This window comes from Hippocampus bargibanti, linkage group LG10 (assembly GCF_051943395.1).
Source record: "Hippocampus bargibanti isolate YZ-2025 linkage group LG10, ASM5194339v1, whole genome shotgun sequence".
NCBI lineage: Eukaryota > Metazoa > Chordata > Actinopteri > Syngnathiformes > Syngnathidae > Hippocampus > Hippocampus bargibanti.
Genome location: NC_142743.1, coordinates 23662347 through 23684525, shown reverse-complemented (window position 1 = coordinate 23684525; position 22179 = coordinate 23662347). Strand labels below are relative to the sequence as shown.

The window sequence follows — 22179 nt, the reverse complement described above, 5'->3', positions numbered from 1 at the left end:
ATGGACCACTCCTGTACGACCGAGAGCTTACACAGACGTAATATAAATAGATGTTATCTGTAAATGAGTTCATGTTATGTTCTTATTTTTTTGGACATTCTTGACAAATGCAGTAGTTGTTTTGCTTTATCTTGCAGCCCCTTTCCTTTGCCTTCGTACTTGTGCATCTACAGAGCCTCCTTGAGTGGAGCCCTCCTCCTTCCTGTAGCCCTACAATAACACATCTAGTGGCCTCAGTAAGTGCTGTTTTCCTGCCTAGACCCTGAAGATGGACCCTCCCCATAACCAAACAGAAGCTTCGCTCATTTTGACTTTCGCTCACCCAAGACTGGACCCAGAAAAATACAAAATGTGTCATATGTTTCAGGAGTAAGATAGCCAACAGATACCTAGCTAGATAGCAAGCCAGCTAGCTAGATAGTGAATAGATAGCTAGCCAGCCAGGTAGTTAGCCAGCCAGATAACTAGATAGCAAGCCAGCTAGCTAGATAGTGAATAGATGGCTAGCCAGATCGGTAGCTAGCCAGCCAGAGCTAATAATAATAATATAATAATACATTTCATTTATAAGCGCCTTTCATAACTTTCAAGGCCACTTTACAGTCACAGGATATTTTTTTTTCTGCGGGTGAGCAGCTGCAGCCACACGCGCCAGTGTTCACTCAACCCGGAAGTAACTCAAATAGATAGAAAGCTAGCCAGCTAGTGAATTGATGCAGTAATAATAATAATAATAATACGTTTCATTTATACATAGCAAATAGCTAACATGATAATAAGAACAATAATATAATAATAATACATTTGATTTATTAGCTCCTTTCAAAACTCTCAAGGTCATTTTCAGGATACGTTTTTCTGCGGGTGAGCAGCGGCAGCCACACGCGCCAGCAGTCACTCAACGTGGAAGTAACTCAAATAGATAGTTAGCTAGCTAGCTCATAGATAGCTAGATAGTTGAATAACTCAAATATGTAGAAAGTTAGCTAGCTTGGTCCTATATTCTTGAAAACTTGAGAGTTTTGAAAGGCGCTTAGAAATGAAATGTATTATGATGATGATGATGATTATAAAAATGTCTCCCATTTCCGGCTCATTGTTAGGAACCGGCTCTCTTCGTTCACTTCAGAGATCCGGCTCGTTCGCGAACGACACATCACTAGTTTGTACAACTGCACAATGTCGAAAAAGGAGGAGGAGAAGGAGGAGGAGAAGAAGGAAGTTCCCAAAACTTTTTTTTTCTTTTTTTTCGTCAGGGGAAAGATTCCCGGAGACGCTCCGTTAGTTTTTTTTTCAACGGAACGAGGAAAAGCGAGGAAAAAAAAGTTTGCAGTCGACTTCGTTTCAAAAACGGATCCTTTCTTTTTTCAATTCAATCGCGTTTCCTCTCACATGCTAAAAAAAACGCTGTTTACTTTGGTCCTTTCCAGCCTGCGAGAACTTGCGACCATCAGATGCGATGAGATGTGTGTGAGATGTGAGCTATGCCTTGTGGAAATGGAGCGACTGTAGTGACCAAGCGAAAACATGGCGTCGGCGGGACCAGCTTCTACTTGTTCTCCAGCTTTCTGGTGGCTTTATGTTGCTTGGAGCCTTGGAGCCTCTGCTCGCAGATGGCCGCCGGCAGGAGCTGCGCGCCTTGTCCCGTTAACTGCAGCTGCATGGCGGCAGGGCCCCAGCAGGGCTGCGCGGTCAACTGCTCCAACGTCGGCCTGGAAAGGGCACCCGGAGCGGCGGAGATCCCTTCGCTTACCACTGTGCTGTGAGTCCAGTTCATCAACACGTTTTACATAGCGTTGCCTTTGATTTCATGTCGGAATTCTTTTTTTTTTTTTTATATTACACTGATACCTTGGTTTACTAACTTAATTAGTTTCCAGACAGAGTGTGTAAGGCGAAAAGTGTGTATCCCCCCAAAAAAAAATCCCATAGGAAACCATTAAAATGAGAATAATCCGTGCTATCTGACTGTAAAGTGTCCTTGAGAGCTTTGAAAGGCGCTTGAAATAAAATGTATTATTATTATTATTATTATTATTATTATCTTGCTAGCTAGCTATCTAGCTGTGACTGTAAAGTGTCCTTGAGAGCTTTGAAAGGTGCTTGAAATAAAATTTCTTCTTCTTCTTCTTCTTCTTCTTCTTCTTCTTCTTCTTCTTCTTCTTCTTCTTCTTCTTCTTCTTATTATTATTATTATTATTATTATTATTATTATTATTATTATTATGATTACTATCATCATTATTATCACTCTATTTGCTATCTACCTGGCTAGCTATCTAGCTGTGACTGTAAAGTGTACTTGAGAGCCTTGAGAGGCGCTAGAAATAAAATGTATTATTATTACTATTATTATTATTATTATTATTATTATTATTATCTCTCTGATTGCTAGCTATCTGGCTAGCTATCTAGCTGACTAGCTCTCTATTTGCAATCTCGCTGGCTATCTATTTATCTAGCTAGCTATTAGCTACCAAGATAGCTTTCTATCTGTTTGAGTTACTTTCGGGTTGAGTGACAGAGACACAGAGAGAGAGAGAGAGAGAGAGAGAGAGAGAGAGACTGACCCCTCTATTAGAGTTCATGACGTAGGTATTTCCTTGGCGTACATGAATGTGTCGTCTAGCGGTACTTGAGAGTGAAACGAGTCACCAGAAAAGTGGAACTGGACTTTAGTGGTGTGTGGATCCGTTTGCTTGCTTGCTGCTCTCTTCTAGTGCCGCTTGCATCAAGAACATTCTGTTCTGAGCAGATGTAAGACACATGTTGTCAATTATTTATTTCCTTTCAAAATCTTCTACTTTCATTTCATTTGTACTTGGAGCATGATATAGAAACTTCATTCACCATGTCAAAGGGTGAAGTCTTCTGATCTTTCATCACTTTCTTCAAATTACAGTGATATCTTGGCTTACCAACTTAATTGGTTCCCAGACAGTGTGTAAGGCGAAAAGTGTGTATCCCAAACATTAATTTCTCACAGGAAACCATTAAAATGACAATAATCCGTTCCCAGGTCCCCATAAAACATCACTTTCTACTTTCTAATTTTCTAAAAACAACACCAAATATACCTTATTTTATGTATAATAAATGTGCTATGGTATTATAATGAAAGAAAGAAGTTGTAGTGTAAAATAAAGTGGTTTTATTGACCTTTGTGATGGTTGTTGATGGCTTGATGGAATGGAGTGACCGGTTTCCTCAGCATTAAAAACTTGATGAGGAACGTAGCTTTCTTCTTCCACCATCTTGAGGAATGATTCCTTGTAAGCTTTGGAAGCTTTATCGTCAGAACTGGCTGCCTCACCATGACGAATGACACTATGAATCCCTGTACGACACTTAAAGTTCTCGAACCAAACATCCATGGCTAGCCTTGAAATCATCAATGGATGACGAACTTCCAGATTGCCTCTTGACAATATCCGAGCGAAGTCGCCGTGCTTTCTCGGTGATAATTTTACCTAGTTCATCATCAATTGTGTTCTGTTTAGCTGGGTTGATAGCTTTTTGCATCAAGTGTACAGATGGCTTGTGCGGGTTATTTGTGGAGCCGGATTGATGGGAATTTGAACCTTGCAGTCAAAGTTGAGATCCATTTTCTCACTCTCTCTGTAGTCTGCCTGTCTCTTTAATATTTAAACCTTCCGCTGGATATTGGTAATTGTGCAAAACAGCAATGCTTAACTCACGTTTCAGTGTGGGCGAGGTGAGGAAGGGAAATGAAGCGTAGCTAAAGAAATGCTAAAAAAAAAATAAAGGAATGGGGTCATCCGGGTCTTTCTGAAAATCAAAACTGAAGAGCACCTTAACAACAGAATAGCCATGGAAATGCTGCCCCCTCCTGGACGGGATAAAGCATTAAATATAGATGCTATTTTTTTCCCCAGGCCTCGTTTATAACGCGCACCAGTCGCGTTATACTCGAATAAATACAGTGAGTTAAATCTAGCAAAATACTAAAAACTCCACCTATGCGCGGAGTTTTGACTGCGTTTTGTATTAGATTTGCGCAGAGACCAAAAATAGGCCGCTTGGACTCATACCTATTATTAATTCCACTGTGGTCAAGAATACTTTGTAAGGTTACCATAGCAACGATACATACACGCAAACACACACTGTACGTCCACCCCTTCTGATAAGGTTATCATCACAATCAGCTTCGCACTCATGCATGCACGCACACACACACTCGCACACATATACACACACACTCAGGCAAGCGCACTCTGAACACAAATATTGAGTGTCTGTGAGGGAGTTTGTGTTACCATGGCAATAGTTATTTATGACACCAGTCAATGAAATGCAGACAGTGCAGTAATCATGCCATCATGTATCATCATGACTCATGTATAAATCAAATGTATTATTAGCTATCTATTAGCTAGCTAGCTTTCTATCTGGGTTACTTCCGGGTTGAGTGAAGGCCTAGCTAGCTATCTGTTAGCTTTCTATTAGCTAGCCAGCTTTCTATCCGAGTTACATAACTATCCATCAGATGTCTATTAGCTTGATAGCTATCTAGCTCGATAGGTAGCTAGCTAGATATATCTAGCTAGCTAGTTAGATAGATGGATGGAGAGAGAGAGAGATAGATAGATAGCTAGAAGTTGGACGCCGACCGTTCGGGGGCAGCATAACTATTTAGCATGCTTGCTAGCTATCGATCTAGCTAGATAGATATCCATCTAGCCAGATAGGTAGGAAGGTAGTTCGCCAGCTAGATATATCTAGTTAGCTAGCTAGATACATAGCTAGCGAGATAGATAGCTACCTGGATAGCTCGATATATAGCTAGATAGCGAGATAGCTAGAAGTTGGACACCGACCGCTCACGGTCCACGTAACTATTTAGTATGATTGCTCGCTAGCTAGCTCGATAGATAGCTATCAATATAGATAGCTAGGTAGCTAGCTAATCAATAGCAAATGGATAGCAAAGATAGCTAGATAGCAAATCGATAGCAAATAGATCGCCAGCTAGGTAGCTAGCTAGCTTTATACCATACGTAATGAGGACATTTTTGACAAGTGAGGACCTTTTGGCCGGTCCTCACAAAGGCTTCTAGAGGGTCTATATATGCATCTGTTAAAGTTTCAGAGGTCACTGTGTGTGTGTGTGTGTGTGTGTGTGTGTGTGTGTGTGTGTGTGTGTGTGTGTGTGTGTGTGTGTGTGTGTGTGTGTGTGTGTGTGTGTTTATGTGTGTGTGTGTAAGGCTTTATTTGAGTGAATGTGTTAAAGTGCTGCACACAGCTGCCCAATGTCTTCCAGCTGGATATCAGACAACGCAGAAAGCAGCAGCTGGAAAAAGTGGACAAAATGTCCTGGAGGAGCGAATCGTGTTTGTGACCCAACCAGCTGCTTGAATTTAACATCGAGACATTTTAAACCAAAGCTTTTTCATCTTCATCTTCATCTTCCTCGTTCCACCCCAAGCAGACGAGAACTCAATACTAAATTCTTTGCATTTTCTATCCATTAGCTAGTTGGCAGGCTGTTAGCTGTCTAGCTGTTGGCTATCTGGCTATTTATTAGCTATCCATTAGCTATCTGGCTGGCTGTTGGCTGTCTAGCTGGATGGCTGTTAGCGATTTATTAGCTCACCATTAGCTGGCTATTAGCTATCTAGCTGGCTGGCTGTTAGCTGTCTAGCTGTTGGCTATCTGGCTATTTATTAGCTATTTATTAGCTATCCATTAGCTATCTGGCTGGCTGTTGGCTGTCTAGCTGAATGGCTGTTAGCGATTTATGAGCTCACCATTAGCTAGCTGTTAGCTGTCTAGCTGGCTGGCTGTTGGCTGTCTAGCTGGCTGGCTGTTAGCAATTTACTAGCTATCCATTAGCTACCTATTAGCTTTCTAGCTGGCTGGCTGCTGGCTGTCTAGATGGCTGGCTGTTAGCGATTTATTAGCTATCCATTAGCTAGCTATTAGCTGTTTAGCTGGCTGGCTGTTGGCTGTCTATCTGGCTGGCTGGCTGTTAGCGATTTATTAACTATCCATTAGCTAGCTATTAGTTGTCTAGCTGGCTAGCTATTAGCTGTCTAGCTGTTGGGTATCCGGCTATCTATTAGCTATTTATTAGCTATCCATAAGCTAGCTAATAACTGTCTAGCTGGCTGGCGTTTAGTTGTCGAGCTATCTAGCTGTTGGGTATCTGGCTATCTATTAGCTATCCATTAGCCAGCTAGCTAGTTTTCTATCTATTTGAGTTACTTCCGGGTTGAGTGAACGCTGGCTGCGACTGCTCACCCACTGAAAAACCTATCCTGTGACTGTAAAGTGACCTTGAGAGTTTTGAAAGGCGCTTAGAAATGAAATGTATTATTATTATTATTGTTATTATTCTAAAATGTTAGCAGTGGTCCTTACAAGACTAGTCATACAAACACACACACACACACACGCACACATTTGCACACTGAAACACTAAAACACTAAAACACACACCCACAGGAAATAATATGAACAGTGGAAAAGATACACAGATTTATTTATTTTTTCTGGCGACATGAACGGGAGAGATTAAAAAGAAGAAAAAGCCACAAGTCTTGAATATGTGCCGCACTTCTGCTCATATAAAAGATCCGATTTTCTTGCATCGGGGGTGGCAGAGTGGTCACAGTCTCCGAAAGTGGCGCGAGACCAGCGTGCCACTAACCCACTAAATACAGACTGCTCTGTGGTCACTTTCATCCATCCTTCTCTCTCTTTGCTACTGCCTCACCATTTTGCTTCGTTTTCCGTCTTCCTGCTGCTTTAAAGGACAACCGACACCTCCGGACAAGTTGCGTCCATCATTTGTAAAATCACTTCAAATGACTTCTACTGAGCGCATTTGACAAAGATTCCACCGCATGTAGCTATATTTGACGTTTTACCATACGTAGTGAGGACATTTTGGACAAGTGAGGACCTTTTGGACGGTCCTCTTAAGTTTTTCATTCTGAAGGCTTCTATAGGGCTATATATGCATCTGGTAAAGTTTCAGAGAGGTCCTCACAAATTCACCCAAAATGATTTTTGGGTGTGTATTTTCATTTCACCCGGATACACACACTTTTTACTCACTGTGTGTGTTTATGTGTGTATGTGTGCGTGGTTAATGAGAGGAAAAAGTTCATACCACAAAAAGATATTTTAACCAAATTCACCACAGGGGTGAGGACTTTGAGTGTACCCATTCAGAGTCCTCACTCCTGCTGTTATTTCAGTTTCAAGTCCACTTTTTATTTCTTTGTTTTTAAAGAAGTTGAAGTGGGAAATGTGGTGACATTTAGTGTTCATATGTCATACTAGTTCTTCTCTAAACTTCTCAGCAATGGTGGTCCTCACTCCTTATCTGGAGTTATACGGACCTCACAAAACCATTGAAACAGGAATGTTTGTGTGTGTGTGGTTAATGAGAGGAAAAAGTTCATACCACAAAAAGATATTTTAACCGAATTCACCACAGGGGTGAGGACTTTGAGTGTACCCATTCAGAGTCCTCACTCCTGCTGTTATTTCAGTTTCAAGTCCACTTTTTATTTCTTCGTTTTTAAAGAAGTGGGAAATGAGGTGACATTTAGTGTTCAAATGTAACACTAGTTCTCTAAATTTATCAGCAACGGTGGTCCTCACTCGTTATTTGAAGTTATCCGGACCTCACGGAACCGGTGAAACAGGAATGTGTGTGTGATTGTGTGCATGCACGTGTGTGTGTGTGTGTGTGTGTGTGTGTGTGTGTGTGTGTGTGTGTGTGTGTGTGTGTGTGTGTGTGTGTGAGGGCCATCCACCAGCTCAGAATATGTGGCACCAGACAGGCCATATAAGGAGTGGTTAGATCATTGGCCACACCGTTAGTAAAACAGAACCATATGTGAGCTGTGGGTGTTTGTGAGCAGCACTATAGCTCAAGTGCGTCTCCGCCGCGTACGTGCGTGCGTGCGTGCGTAGGCCTAATTAAAGCCACGTGTGCCTAAAGGTAGCAGAGAGAACAGGAGCCTGTTGCTGTTAAGACATGGTGAAGGTCATGTTATACGGCCATGATAAACACACACTCTGTTGACGTCCCAATCCGAGAAGTCTCGCCTACCACCAACAGAAGCGTGGAGAAAGAACGTTACTTGTTTGGAGGGAATTCCAACGCGTCCACCTGCTGCGGAGAGAGTTACAGTGACACCTCGGCTTACGAGCGCTTTAGCTAACGAACTTTACGCCTTACGAATGTTAAATTTGCCAGAATATAATCTTGGCATACAAACTATTTTTCGGGAAACACACGGAGTGATGTGTCATTCGCGAACGAGCCGGCTTTTTTTTGCTCCTCTATTCCCCGCCGCCCGGTCTTCGGTTAAAGCCGCGCGTGATTGGACAAGATACGTGGTAGACACAGAAGGACACGCAGCAGTGATCGGGGGTGGGATTACAGAAACAGAAACACACACGCACAAAAGGGCGATGACAAAGCTTGAAACAAAAAAACAAAAGTGGAAAAAAAACAAAAGTGAAATGGTGAGAAAATGGATTGAAAACACAGTGAAATGTGGACTCGTTTCAACTTTATTGATAGTTCAGTGTTGACAGTGTTGATTGATAGTTAGAGTATAGACTGCAAGGTTAAAATATCCCATCAATCAGGCTCCACAAATAACCCGCACAAGCCATCTGTGCAATTTGAAATGAAAAGACAAGCAAGGGAACCAGCTAATACATACAATAATACAATAATAATACATTTCATTTCAATGCGCCTTTCAAAACTCACAAGGTCACTTTACAGTCACAGGAACAATTTTTCTGTGGGTGAGCAGGAGCAGCCACACGCGCCAGAGTAAGAAACTGCACAAAAACTCATTCATTTTACAGTTCTGAAGTAAATAATGATAATAATAACAATAATAATAATCAATGATACAGTACAGTTTATTTCTTTAATTATAATACCATAGCGCATTTATTATACATAAAATATTATACATAAAATAAGGTTTTGTGTAGCTTTAAGTCTTATTTAGTAGAAAATGATGTTTTATGGGGGCATGGGAACGAATTATTCTCATTTTAATGGTTGCCTATGTGAAATTAATGTTTGGAATACACACTTTTTGCCTTACACACTCCTTCTGGGAACCAATTAATTTTGTAAGCCGAGGTATCACTGTACTTAGCCTAATGTGCAAACTATCATCTCGTAGATCACGCGTCTTTGTGCTCCCTCGTTTTATCTGCTGATGACTTTAGCAGAGGAGAAGGCTCTCTTGCTCTCCATCTTTCTTACACAGCCAGTCTGGAATGTACAGATGTTTCCTTTTGGGAATGGCCGTCCTGTTCGCTTTCACACACACTAGAAAGAGAGTGAGCAAAGGGCTGCATAATCATACACTCAAACTCTCATTTGCAGGATTGTTTTTATACCCCCGGAGGTGATACGGTGATACCTCGGTTTACGAACCCCCTTGGCTTATGAACGTTTCGCTTTACGAACGTTACATTTATGAAAATTTTAACCTTGGCATACAAACGATTTTTTGGGATACACACTCGTTCGCGAACGAGCCCGTTCTCCTAAAAGAAAATGGCAGCCGGCTTGTTTTGGTCTTTAAATAAAATGTATTCTTTTTATGATTATGAATATTATTATGATGTATTTATCCACAGAGATCTTTCCAAGAATCATATCTCCTCACTTGATACAAGCCTCCTAAATCGACTCCCCGGTCTTCGAGAACTGTGAGTACAGACGATGTTTTTTCCAGCAATGTCATCGACGCACCGTTTGGCCAATCATATCGCTCTCCATTTTTTTACAGATATCTACAAGGTAACAGAATTGTACTTCTACCTAGAGGAGTATTCTGCTGTGGGCCTTTGTCTGTCCTGTGAGTACGCTGTCAATTGATCATATCAACAAAAAAAAAAAAAATCAATAAGATGATTTGCATAAAGCAGGGGCTTCCAACAACTTCTAAGAAAAAGAAAGTTATATTACAATACACTCCTGACAGCTAAGCCAATGAAGGAAACTTGCTCAGCATTTTATTTTGAAAGAATATACCTCGGATTACGAACCCCTTGGCTTACGAACTTTTCGGTTTACAAACTTAACGTTTTTTTTATGAAAAATTTACCTTGGTATCCGAACTATTTTTTGGGATACACACGGAGCTGCCACAATGAGTGATGCTCGTTCTCCTAACAAGAAAATGGCAGCCGGCTTGTTTTGGTCCTCTATTCCCCGCCCACAGTCGTCGGTTAAAGTCACGTGATTGGTCAAGAACGCAGCGGTGAGGGGAGGTGGTTTAAACATTAAAGACACATGCAGACTTCAGAGAGAGAGTGAGAAAATGGATAGAAAACAGTAAAATTTGGACTTGTTTCAACTTTGATAGTTCAAAGGCAGAGTGTAGACTGCAAGGTTAAAATATCCCATCAATCAGGCTCCACAAATGACCCGCACTAGTCATGAGTACAATTTGAAATGAAAAGACAAGCTAGGGAACCAGCTATTTATGATGTTTCTAGTGTGTCTGCTTGCGTCTGTTGCAATATCACAACGTCCTAGATGTACAACCTAGAGCTCCTTGAGACACTTTAAGCAACAAGCTATCCATTCCATCAAGCCATCAACGACCATCACAAAGGTCAATAAAACCACTTTATTATACAGTACCGTATATTTCTTTAATTATAATACAATAGCACATTTATTATACATAAAATAAGGTATATTTTGTGTAGTTTTAAGGTTACTAAACTACATAGAAATGAAATGTTCCCAATGAGTCAACATTGATTGTGTTTTTTTTTTGTGTGTTGTTATTTCTTATCAGTGACTTGAGCAACAACCAAATCACAAAGATAGAAGAAAGAATATGCGACAACTTGTGCAATTTAACACTCATGTAAGTAACCACCATTTTGTTGTGTGTTAGCTGTCAGGTGTTTGACGTAGAAATGCATACTTCTTCTTCTTCTTCTTCTTCTTCTTCTTCTTGTACTTGTTCTTGTTCCTCTTGTTCTTATTCTTCTTGTTCTTGTTCTTGTTATTGTTCTTCTTCTTCTTCTTCTTCTTGTACTTGTTCTTGTTCCTCTTGTTCTTCTTCTTCTTCTTGTTGTTCTTCTTGTTCTTATTCTTCTTGTTCTTGTTCTTGTTATTGTTCTTCTTGTTCTTCTTATTCATGTACTTCTTCGACTTCTTCGACTTGTTCTTCTACTTCTTCTTCTTCTTCTTCTTCTTCTTCTTCTTCTTCTTGTTTTTGTTCTTGTTCTTCTTCTTCTTCTTCTTCTTCTTGTTCCTCTTGTTCTTGTTCTTCTTCTTGTTCTTGTTCTTCTTCTTGATATTGTTCTTCTTGTTCTTCCTATTCATGTACTTCTTCGACTTCTTCGACTTGTTCTTCTACTTCTACTTCTACTTCTTCTTTTTCTTGTTCTTGTTCTTGTTCTTGTTCTTCTTCTTCTTGTTCTTCTTATTCATGTAGTTCTTCTACTTGTTCTTGTTCTTCTTCTTGTTCTTCTACTTCTTCTTCTTCTTCTTCTTCTTCTTCTTCTTCTTCTTCTTCTTCTTCTTCTTCTACTTCTTCTACTTTTACTTCTTCTTCTACTTGTACTTGTACTTCCTCTAGTTCTACTTCTCCTACTTCTTCTACTTCTTTTTCTACTTCTACTTCTTCTTCTACTTCTACTTCTCCTACTTCTTCTGTTCAATTATAATGAGATATTCATCATCACCAAAGTTCTCAAAGCATTTTTTTCCGCTATGACCTTCCCACGGCGTAGTTTCTCCAACACCTGAATGTCTCATTTTATCTTGTTGTTATGATTACATCTCATTGCCCAGACATCATTGTCATTCTTGTTTGGATTGTCCTTTTTTTTTTTTCTTCACGTAGTGACCTAAGCAGTAACCCCTTTGAATGCGACTGTAAGCTTTTCCACTTGGTCAACTGGCTCCAGGAAAAAGGGGTACAAGTTCGCCGACCTGATGCCATGCTGTGTCACCAACCCCCTGAGCTCCGTCACAAGCCTCTGCTCAACGTCCGAGTGCTCACGTGCGGTACGAGGCAATAACACTCAGGTTTCTTCAGCCGTCATCTGGACTTCTTTGAAGGTGTTTGACTGAAATGTCAGTGTAACATAGGCTTAGTTATGCTGATGAGGTGATAACAGAGCAAATGGGGCAATCAGGTCAGTCGTAGACCCCATAACCAGGCAGGACAATAGAAGTAATCAGTCAGGACAATAGAAGTATTAGCTTAGTAACATAGGCTTATTTATGCTGATGAGGTGATACCAGAGCAAATGGGGCAATCAGGCCAGTCGTAGACCTCATAATCAGGCAGGATAATAGAAGTAATCAGTCAGCACAATAGAAATAATCAGTGTCACCGCAGGGAGTAGTCCTCCGCTCCCCCCAACCTGAGAGCAGGGACCTATCATAGCAGAGCCTGGCACCGCCACGTCTGGACAGTAGGGTTATATATATATATATATATATAGGGCCGAAACTACCAGCAAAAAAAAATGTAGTTCGCTGACGAAGCCTCTTAGATAAGAAGCGAAACGTCCTACACCCTCAAATTTGTACAGATGACGGCTGAAGAAACCTTCTCATCGATGGATCACCCCTGTACGACTGAGAGCTTACATAGACGTACACTGTTATGAATTGAAGTCAGAGCGTTCAATCATTTGTCCAGGTTTGAATTACGCCGCTTGTCTGGAGGACACGAGCAGTGGAGGAGGGGGACGGAGCGAGCTTGTTATCTTCTCGTCCTCCACGCCGGGTAACTTCACGCGTGGACAGTGTAACAGCATGTGCTTTGCTGCGTCGCACCGCTATGGCGGCTTGGGAGCGAGGCAGGAGTGTCTATGCAGTACCAACTCTGAGCCCAACTTCATCAGCGAATCTCAGTGTTCTGCTGCCTGTACCAATCCCAGTGTCATGAAGGTAGAGTGACGCTGACGGTTACATAATGTCTGTCAGATTCCAGGATGTACTACAGCGATACCTCGGCTTACGAACCCCTTGGCTTACGAACTTTTCGGTTTACGAACGTTAAATTTATGAACATTTTACCTTGGCATACAAACTATTTTTCGGGATACACACGGAGTGCCACAATGAGTGATGTGTCGTTAGCGAACGAGCCCGTTCTCCTAAAAGAAAATGGCAGCCGGCTTGTTTTTGTCCTCTATTCCCTGCCCCCAGTCTTCGGTTAAAGCCATGTGATTGGTCAAGAATGCAGGCGTTTAATGCTGATGAAACCGGCCACTCCATTCCATCAAGCCATCAACGACCATCACAAAGGTCAATAAAACCACTTTATTATACAGTATTGTTTATTGCTTTAATTATAATACCATAGCACATTTATTATACATAAAATAAGGTATATTTGGTGTCGTTTTATGGCTTAGAAAATTAGAAAATGATGTTTTATGGGGACCTGGGAACGGATTATTCTCATTTTCATGGTTTCCTATGGGAAATTAATGTTTGGGATACACACTTTTTGCCTTACACACTCAAGGTATCACTGTAATTATTTTTAACTGTAAAAATCAAAGTGTTATCTCACTAAAAGGTGAATTGCTTTTAATGACAGTTGTCTGTGTTCCGACTGTCCCCTGCTATGGTTCTTCATGTGGATTCCAGGAATGTGGATGGACTCTCGCCCACGATGTCTTCGCAGTGGACTTCTCCATCTTACTGAAGGCCCTGCCGCTGCAAAGCGTACACGACAGCATCACTTTCTCAGCTGCGTCCTCCGTTACGCCAGTAACCCTGTCTTGGGATTTTGGTGACCTTTCACCTCGTGTTAACACCTCAGCAACAGAAGTCACCATGGCAACGCATAAATACGGGCTACCGGGGAAGTATGTGGTCAGTTTGACAGCCTGGGCTGGACACAAAGAGGTGAGATTTAGTTTTTCTTCATGCATTTTCTGCATACGATTGATCATGCAGTATTAATGTAATTAAGTATAATAATAAAATGATAATTAAATGTATTGTTATTTATTTATTTATATTTACTTAGTTACTTCCGGGTTGAGTGAACGCTAGCGCGTGTGGCTGCCGCTGCTCACCCACAGAAAAACTTATCTTGTGACTGTAAAGTGTCTTTGAGAGTTTTGAAAGGCACTTATAAATGAAATGTATTATTATTATTATTTTATTTTATTTTATTTTATCTTATTTTATTTTATTTTATTTTATTTTATTTTATTTTATTTTATTTTATTTTATTTTATTTTTATTTTTATGGATTATTATTATTATTATTATTATTATTATTATTGGTGAAAATGTGCAAAGACTGACAACCGTGTCATCCTCAAGTCTATTAGCTATCTAGATAGCAGGCTGGCTATCTTGCTAGCTATCTATTGGCTTTCTAGGTAGCTACCTATCTGGCTGACTGGATGGCTAACTGGTTGGCTAGCTATCTGGATAGATGGCTAGCTATCAGGCTGGCTGGCTGGCTATCTAACTGGCTACCTATTAGCTAGCTGGCTAGATTTCTGATTATCTGGATTGTTATCTAGCTGGCTATCTAGCTAGGTATCTATTGGCTATCGATTGGCTAGCTAGCTAGCTTTCTAACTCTTTGAGTTACTTTTGGGTTGAGTGAACGCTGGCGCGTGTGGCTCCCACTGCTCACCCACAGAAAAACTTATCTTGTGACTGTAAATTGACCTTGAGAGTTTTGAAAGGTGCTTAGAAATTAAATGTATTATTATTATGATTATTATTCTGTGCGTTTGTTTAGGTGTCTGCACACGTCGAAGTGACTGTAGCATTTCCTCCTAAACTGGAGTTGCATTGCCCCTCCCTGTCTGTGGTCAATGGGAGCATGGAAATCACGCTTGTCAGCTGGGGAGCGCTTGGCCTCAAAGTAGACTGGAAGATCACCAAAAATGACGAGGAGGTTGCGAAAGGTGAGAGGGAAAAACACTTCAATCAAATCCATCAAGCTCTTATAGCAGAGTATGTTAAGTACGCGCAAAATTATAGATGCATGCTAGCGTGCTTCAGAGAACAATGATGAACAGCACGCAGGGTTGCTTCTGCTACACCAGGGGTGTCAAAGTCATTTTTTGCCGCGGGCCACATTGTAATCATGGTTTCCTCTCGAGGGCCGTTTAGACCCATTAGAATGTTTAAATCCCTTCAAATATTACATATAGAGCACACAGCAAATTAATGAATAACTCCTTTTCAAATCTGAAGTCAAGAATAATGACTTTTATTGTGGTTGACATCCAAAAATATGAAATTTTGCCTCAGATTTTAGCAATCATCATGGAATTTAACAAGTTTGATTTGCTTTTGCGGGCCGAAAAAAATGATGCGGCGGGCCGGATTTGGCGCGCGGGCCTTGACTTTGACACCTGTGTGCTACATGGTACTTCATCTTCACCATATTATTGGCATGTTGAAAGTAACCATGTCATAAAAATCCACAGCATGCGCTCTGTCTCCAAGTCCGTCTTTGGGAAACGGGCGAGTTTGACTTACGAACTTTTTGGTTTACAAACGTTAAATTTATGAGAATTTTACCTTGGCATACAAACTATTTTGAAAGAAGAAGGCTGCGTTCCTCATCAAGTGTTTAATGCTGATGAAAGCGGCCACTCCATTCCATCAAGCCATCAACAACCATAACAAAGGTAAATAAAACGCCTTTGTTACACAGTACAGTTTATTTCTTTAATTATAATACCATAGCATATTTACTGTACATAAAATAAGGTATATTTTGTGTAGTTTTAAGGCTTAGAAAATTGGAAAGTAGAAATTTATGATATATGGGCACCTGGGAACGGATTATTCTCACTTTAATGGTTTCCTATGGGAACTTAATTTTTGGGATACACACTTTTCGCCTTACACACTCTGTCTGGGAACCAATTAAGTTCGTAAGCTATCTGTCAAGCTAGCTAGCTAGCTATCTGGCTATCTATTAGCTATCTGTTAGCTAGCGAGCTAGCTTTCTATCTATTTGAGTTACTTCCGGGTTGAGTGAACGCTGGCGCATGTGGCTGCCGCTGCTCACCCGCAGACAAAACAATTTTGTGACTGTAAAGTGACCTTGAGAGTTTTGAAAGGTGCTTAGAAATGAAATGTATGATTATTTTTATTATTATTTGCATATACTCTCAATAAATAGCTTGGCAGAGGGCTGCAGAATTAGGACGTCTGTAATGAAAGACTGCGCTCCCCGCCGGCAGTAAAAGACAATCTTTCTGTGTCCGAGCCTTTGTCCGCAGTGTCCGATCGAACATGTTTTTTTTTCTTGCCAGCCTCCCCTCACTGTCCAAAGGATGGCGTCTACCATATTGAGTCATCATGCTGTTTCCAGATTATTCCAGCAGAGATGAGCTGGACTGATGCTCAACAGCAATGTAAAGATCGCGCCGGCAATGTGGCAATCGTCCGAGGTGACGCGCTGCGCAAACTGCTGGCTCATAAAGTCACACAGTGAGTGTTTGGGTCTCAATCAAGCATTATTTCGGAGATCAACCTTCCCTCTCATTTTTTTCTGTGTTATTGAGCATTCACACGTTCGCACAAACACCTTGAGAATTCCTTGGATTTGGGCGAAGCAATACGGCTCAAATCGAATATTTCGATATTTTTGCCAGATACCTTGACAACCAAATATTAACGATGTGATTTAGTTGCTAAAAGGACAACCGACACCATTTTTTGGTTTTTCAACTGACATCAGAAAAACGTTTTATAGCATCGAAAATACCCAAAACACGCAGGCTGATATGTTTAGTCAAATGCAAAACACCAATAAAAATGACTTCTAGTGTCCCAAAACTACTTCAAAATGACAAGTTTCAGAAGGTCCCGCCCCCTTGTTCGTGACGTCACGCCAGGACGTCTAGAATCAAAACAATAGCTTCAGATTGGGAGAAGATGCTTTCGTGTTACTCATCCAGTTATGAATATGATTCAAATAGTTCCGAAGAGGAAAGCATACATGTTTGCAATCGATTAAAGGAGTCCTTCCATATCAATTCGAGCCGTCAGGACTCCAATGTAACGTCCCAGAAAAAGCACAAGATGGCGCCCAAGCTCCGTTGGAAATGGGCTGATTTGTCCGCTGGGAATTTGTGTCAACTAGTATCAAATAGTAGTGTTGGTGCAACACACAACGATTCACCATCGCATTAATTATGTAGTTTTCCTTCTAATTTTACAATGTATTGATTGAACTACATGACTTTTTGTTTTTCATTTGGCAACCTATCTATTGGATGCACTAATTTTTACCTTAAAGTGTTTGTCGGTTTGAAATAAGTCGGAATTTTGTGTTGCCAAAGGACTGTTTGTAGTATTTCAGAAACCCCTGCAATGTAAGGTACTGCTACTCCTCTCCTTTTTCGTATCTTCAGAATGTCTTCGTTTCAATTTTTGGTCAGTAATTTGTAGTTGATATGAGGTGATTCGCAATCACTTGGTTCCTCTTGTTATAGTTGAGACTACGTTTCGTGCTTCGCTTTGAAGGTCAAGGACACCACATCTGTAAAAGCACAGCTGCAGAGTAACTTGGACACCCTACGAGGAAGAGAATGTGTGTGTGTGTGTGGGATATATATATATATATATATATATATATATATATATATATATTGTGAAGAAATGGATTCATGTGAATCATTTATTCATATTTCACACAAAAAAAGAAATTATTTTATTATAATTATTAGATAAAGAAAACTCCTAGATCAGCAATCATGTAAACTGTCTTTTGCCTGTCCAGAGAACGAGGAGTTTGGCTCGGATTGAGCGACGTCACTTCGCCAGGCAAACTGCGATGGGTCAACGGCGCCGAGGCCCAGAACGGAGAGGAAGGCCTTCCACCTCGCTTTCCGGTCTCCCGCGGCAACTTTTGTGTGTCCCTTGATCAGCGTGCGCAGACCAGTTTGCACCCGTGCAACACCAAACGGGCGTTTGTCTGTCAGTATAGCCCTCAAGGTATGTTTTCATATGTGCGGCATTAAAGGACAACCGACACCTCTCCGGACAAGTTGCGTCCATCATTTGTAAAATGACTTCAAATGACTTCTACTGAGTGCATTTTACAAAGATTCCACTGCACATAGCTATATTTTACGTTTTAAAACTCACGCTGAATATTCAGGAAGTCTTGTTTTTATGTTAGTGACGAGTCCGTATGTGACGTCACGAAAGGAACACCCCTGACCGAGAAAGCGACACACAATGCATTTGGGTACTGTGTTTGGTCTGAAAACTTCGTGTTGATCCGTGTTGATGGCGAAATTCGAAGGAAAACACATAAATAACGCCATGGTGAATCGTTGTGTGTTGCACCAAGACAACTATTTGATACTAGTTGACACAAATTCCCAGCAGACAAATCAGCCTATTTCCAACAGAGCTTGGGCGCCATCTTGTGCATTTTCTGGGACTCTACATTGGAGTCCAGATGGTTCAAATTGATACGGAAGGACTTCTTTAATCGATTGCTAACATTTATGCTTTCCTCTTCAGAACTATTTGATTCATATTCATAACTGGATGAGGAACAAGATAGCTATCTGGCTAGCTAGCTATCTATCTAGCTATCTATTCACTATCTAGCTGGCTGGCTATCTAGCTAGGTATCTATTGGCTATCGATTGGCTAGCTAGCTAGCTTTCGTTACTTTCGGGTTGAGTGAACGCTGGCGCGCGTGGCTGCCGCTGATCACCCGCAGAAAAAAAAGATCCTGTGACTGTAAAGTGACTGAGAGTTTTGAAAGGCGCTTATAAATGAAATGTATTATTATTAGTATTATTTTTAGTATTATTTGCCACTGCGAGACTAATAAAGGCCAATCCAATCCAATTATTATCATTTGCTAGCTATTTGCTATCTATTATCTCTGGCTGGCTAGCTATCTATCTGGCTAGTTAGCTATCTAGCTAGCTAGCTATTCACTATCTAGCTAGCTATCTATTCACTATCTATTGGCTAGCTAGCTAGCTTTCTATCTATTTGAGTTACTTCCGGGTTGAGTGAACGCTGGCGCGTTTGGCTGCCGCTGCTCACCAACAGAAAAACTGATCCTGTGACTGTAAAGTGACTTTGAGAGTTTTGAAAGGCGCATATAAATTAAATGTATTATTATCATATTGTACTTATTTGTCTGTTGTTGTTTTTTCCCTCTAAAAGTACACGTTCCAGATACAGGGATCCACCTGATTGGGATGCCAGTGTTTTCTTCCCATAATGCATTGCTTCCAGCACATGTTGCTTCCCCGTTAACTATGCCAAGATCCAGCACCGGCATCGAGGCAAGACCAAATATGAGTTTGTTCTACGCAATTTAATCTCTGAAATAAATGGTGGTCTTCTTTCTGACAACGTTGTACTTTGTTGCGTCCCTCCTTCAGTTACTGCTTTTCCCTACACTGAGTTTTGTCCACGCGGGTCGTCTGTCCTCCCTCGAGTTTGTCGTCCGGCAGCGGCTGTCGCACATCCACGTCCGATTCCAGATCTACCGACCCCAATGTTATCATCCCGGCCTGCAGCTGCGCCTACCCGGTGAGTTTCGACCACAATTGACCCGGAAAAAATGTAGCGGAACGTTTCCCGCTTGCTCATCAGGCGGCCACTAAGCCACACACCTGCGTACTAGTGGTGTGTCGTTCGTAAACGAGCCGGTTATTAGAGCCGGATCTCTGAAGTGAACGAAGAGAACCGGCTCCTAGAAGAGTTGAGGGTAGAATTCACGCAACCCGAAAGTAACTCAAACAGATAGAAAGCTCGCTTGGTAGCTAATAGCTAGCTAAATAAATAGATAGCCAGCGAGATTGCAACTAGAGAGCTAGTCAGCTAGATAGCTAGCCAGATAGCTAGCAATCAGAGAGATAATATATATACGTACACAGTATATCACAGGTGTCAAAGTCAAGGCCCGCGGGCCAAATCCGGCCCGCCACATCATTTTTTTCGGCCCGCGAAAGCAAATCAAAGTTGTTAAATTCCATGATGATTGCTAAAATCTGAGGCAAAATTTCATATTTTTGGATGTCAACCACAATAACAGTCATTATTCTTGACTTCAGATTTGAAAACGAGTTATTCATTAATTTGCTGTGTGCTCTATATGTAATATTTGAAGGGATTTAAACATACGTTCCCCAAATTCATAACGGCCCTCGAGAGGAAACCATAACTACAATGTGGCCCGCGGCAAAAAAATGACTTTGACACCCCTGTAGTATATGATACTTGTACATGTCACAGACCACATTGTAGCTCACTATAATAAGCACAGTTTATGCTTATATTCAAATATGATGATGGCTTGAAAATGTTAGAATTCTGTAGTTTCATTCTGTTGAAGTGTGTGAAGAGGTAAAACAAAATGTTTTTTTTTTTCCCATTATATTTCGATTCTGATATATTTCACACTATTGAGTGCTCTAAACTAAATGATGTTCTTCCTTAGGTTGCCATGGTCCAAATTGCGCAGCATTGGCCATGTGCATTCCAGATCCCTCCAAGGATGTTGATCCACCATCTTGCCCTCGACGACAACAGTGGTGTCCATTCCAGAACAAATGCCTGGACTTCTCCAATCCTTGTCATCCATCTTCCTGTCCGAACTGCACCCAAGGTCGCCACCTTCCACCTGCTGGTGTGCGGCCTCAATATACGCTACAGGATGAGGTGGCCTTCATGTTGCCTGCAGGACCCGCTGCAAATATTCTGGTGAGAAAGAGCCTTGTTTCTTCTTCAGTGTCAACATTTTCACTGATTGCTTTTGAATGGGAGATCTTTGGAATGGAAATATTATTATTATTATTATTATTATTATCATTATTAAGAAGAAGAAGAAATAGTTAATGACACTCACATTTACAACATTGTTTATGGGCAGATTGGATAATCCTATCTAGCATTCTATTAGCTAGCTAGCTAGCTTTCTATCTTTTTGAGTTATTCCGGGTTAAGTGAACGCTGGCGCGTGTGGCTGCCGCTGCTCCCCCACACAAAAAACTGATCCCGGGACTGTAAATTGACCTTGAGAGTTTTGAAAGACGCTTAGAAATGAAATGTATTATTATTATTAGATTGACATTAGCCATTCTCCTTTTTATTTTGGCACGCTAGCAACTCTTCAACCATTTCCAACAGGACGGGACAGGAAACATATTAGCTATCTAGAGAGCTAGCTATTAACAATATAGCTAGTTAGCTAGCTGTTTGAGTCAGGAAACATATTAGCTATGTAGTTAGCTAGCTATCTATTAGCTAGCTAGCTCTGATGTCTATCTTCTGTCAACATTGACTCTCTTCAACTCCGCTTTGCTCAGGTACAAGAGCAACTAGAAGACCTCTTGGTTTCCGCTGGAGATGTCATTGGCCTTCAACACGACGCTGGCCCAACCTCCCTTGTTCAGTGCCAATCCTCTCCAACATCAATGTGGCGACGGCCTGTTTTTGTCCTCAACCGCTCCGAGTGGCTCGTGATGAACACCAGCAGTGACTCAGCAGAAGGTTCAGGTGGTCACAGTATTATCCAGCGTCCCCATCTTGACTTGGAATCACTGGTGAAGGCTGGCGAGGGAAACTGGCTGGAGGACTCGGTGTGCCCCATCAGAGTGCTCCATGTGGGACACAGCGAGATCTCGCTACAGGGAGCGCAACTATCTACCGGCCTATCGCAGCCTGGGCACTACACACTGCAGGTAAGATGTAAAAATATGCCAAATCTCAGCATGTAAACGTTTGATCCATACCAACCGCGCACTCTGAATATCTGCTTGGACTCATACAAGCGTTAGATAAAACAAAAATCCAAATACAGTGATACATCGGTTTACGAAGCCCTTGGATTACGAACTTTTTGTTTTACGAACGTTAAATGTATGAAAATTTTACCTTGGCATACAAACTGTTTTTCGGGAGACACGCGAAGCTGCCACAATAAGTGATGTGGCGTTCGCAAACGAGCCCGTTCTCCTAACAAGAAAATGGCTGCCGGCTCGTTTTGGTCCTCTATTCCCCGCCGCCAGTCGTCGGTTAAAGCCACGTGATTGGTCAAGAACGCAGCAGTGAGGGGAGGTGGTTTAAACATTAAAGAGACAGGCAGACGACAGAGAGAGAGTGTCAAAATGGATAGAAAACAGTGAAATTTGGACTCGTTTCAACTT

General features: G+C 41.3%; 1 protein-coding gene across 2 annotated transcripts in view; it reads left to right on the top strand.

Moving 5' to 3' along the window:
• The first annotated feature begins 1264 nt into the window (after positions 1 to 1264).
• The window catches only part of pkd1a (polycystic kidney disease 1a), a 66715-nt gene continuing 45800 nt past the window's right edge, over positions 1265 to 22179 (top strand). For both annotated transcript variants that reach the window (XM_089007347.1, XM_089007346.1), the window contains exons 1-14: positions 1265 to 1762; positions 9655 to 9726; positions 9807 to 9875; positions 10827 to 10898; positions 11886 to 12049; positions 12693 to 12943; positions 13652 to 13912; positions 14769 to 14937; positions 16303 to 16480; positions 17775 to 17989; positions 19190 to 19311; positions 19411 to 19561; positions 20472 to 20734; positions 21340 to 21714. In XM_089007347.1, the coding sequence (XP_088863473.1) occupies positions 1485 to 1762; positions 9655 to 9726; positions 9807 to 9875; positions 10827 to 10898; positions 11886 to 12049; positions 12693 to 12943; positions 13652 to 13912; positions 14769 to 14937; positions 16303 to 16480; positions 17775 to 17989; positions 19190 to 19311; positions 19411 to 19561; positions 20472 to 20734; positions 21340 to 21714 (2640 nt within the window). In that variant the 5' untranslated portion in view covers positions 1265 to 1484. The remainder of the gene's footprint in view (positions 1763 to 9654; positions 9727 to 9806; positions 9876 to 10826; positions 10899 to 11885; positions 12050 to 12692; positions 12944 to 13651; positions 13913 to 14768; positions 14938 to 16302; positions 16481 to 17774; positions 17990 to 19189; positions 19312 to 19410; positions 19562 to 20471; positions 20735 to 21339; positions 21715 to 22179) is intronic.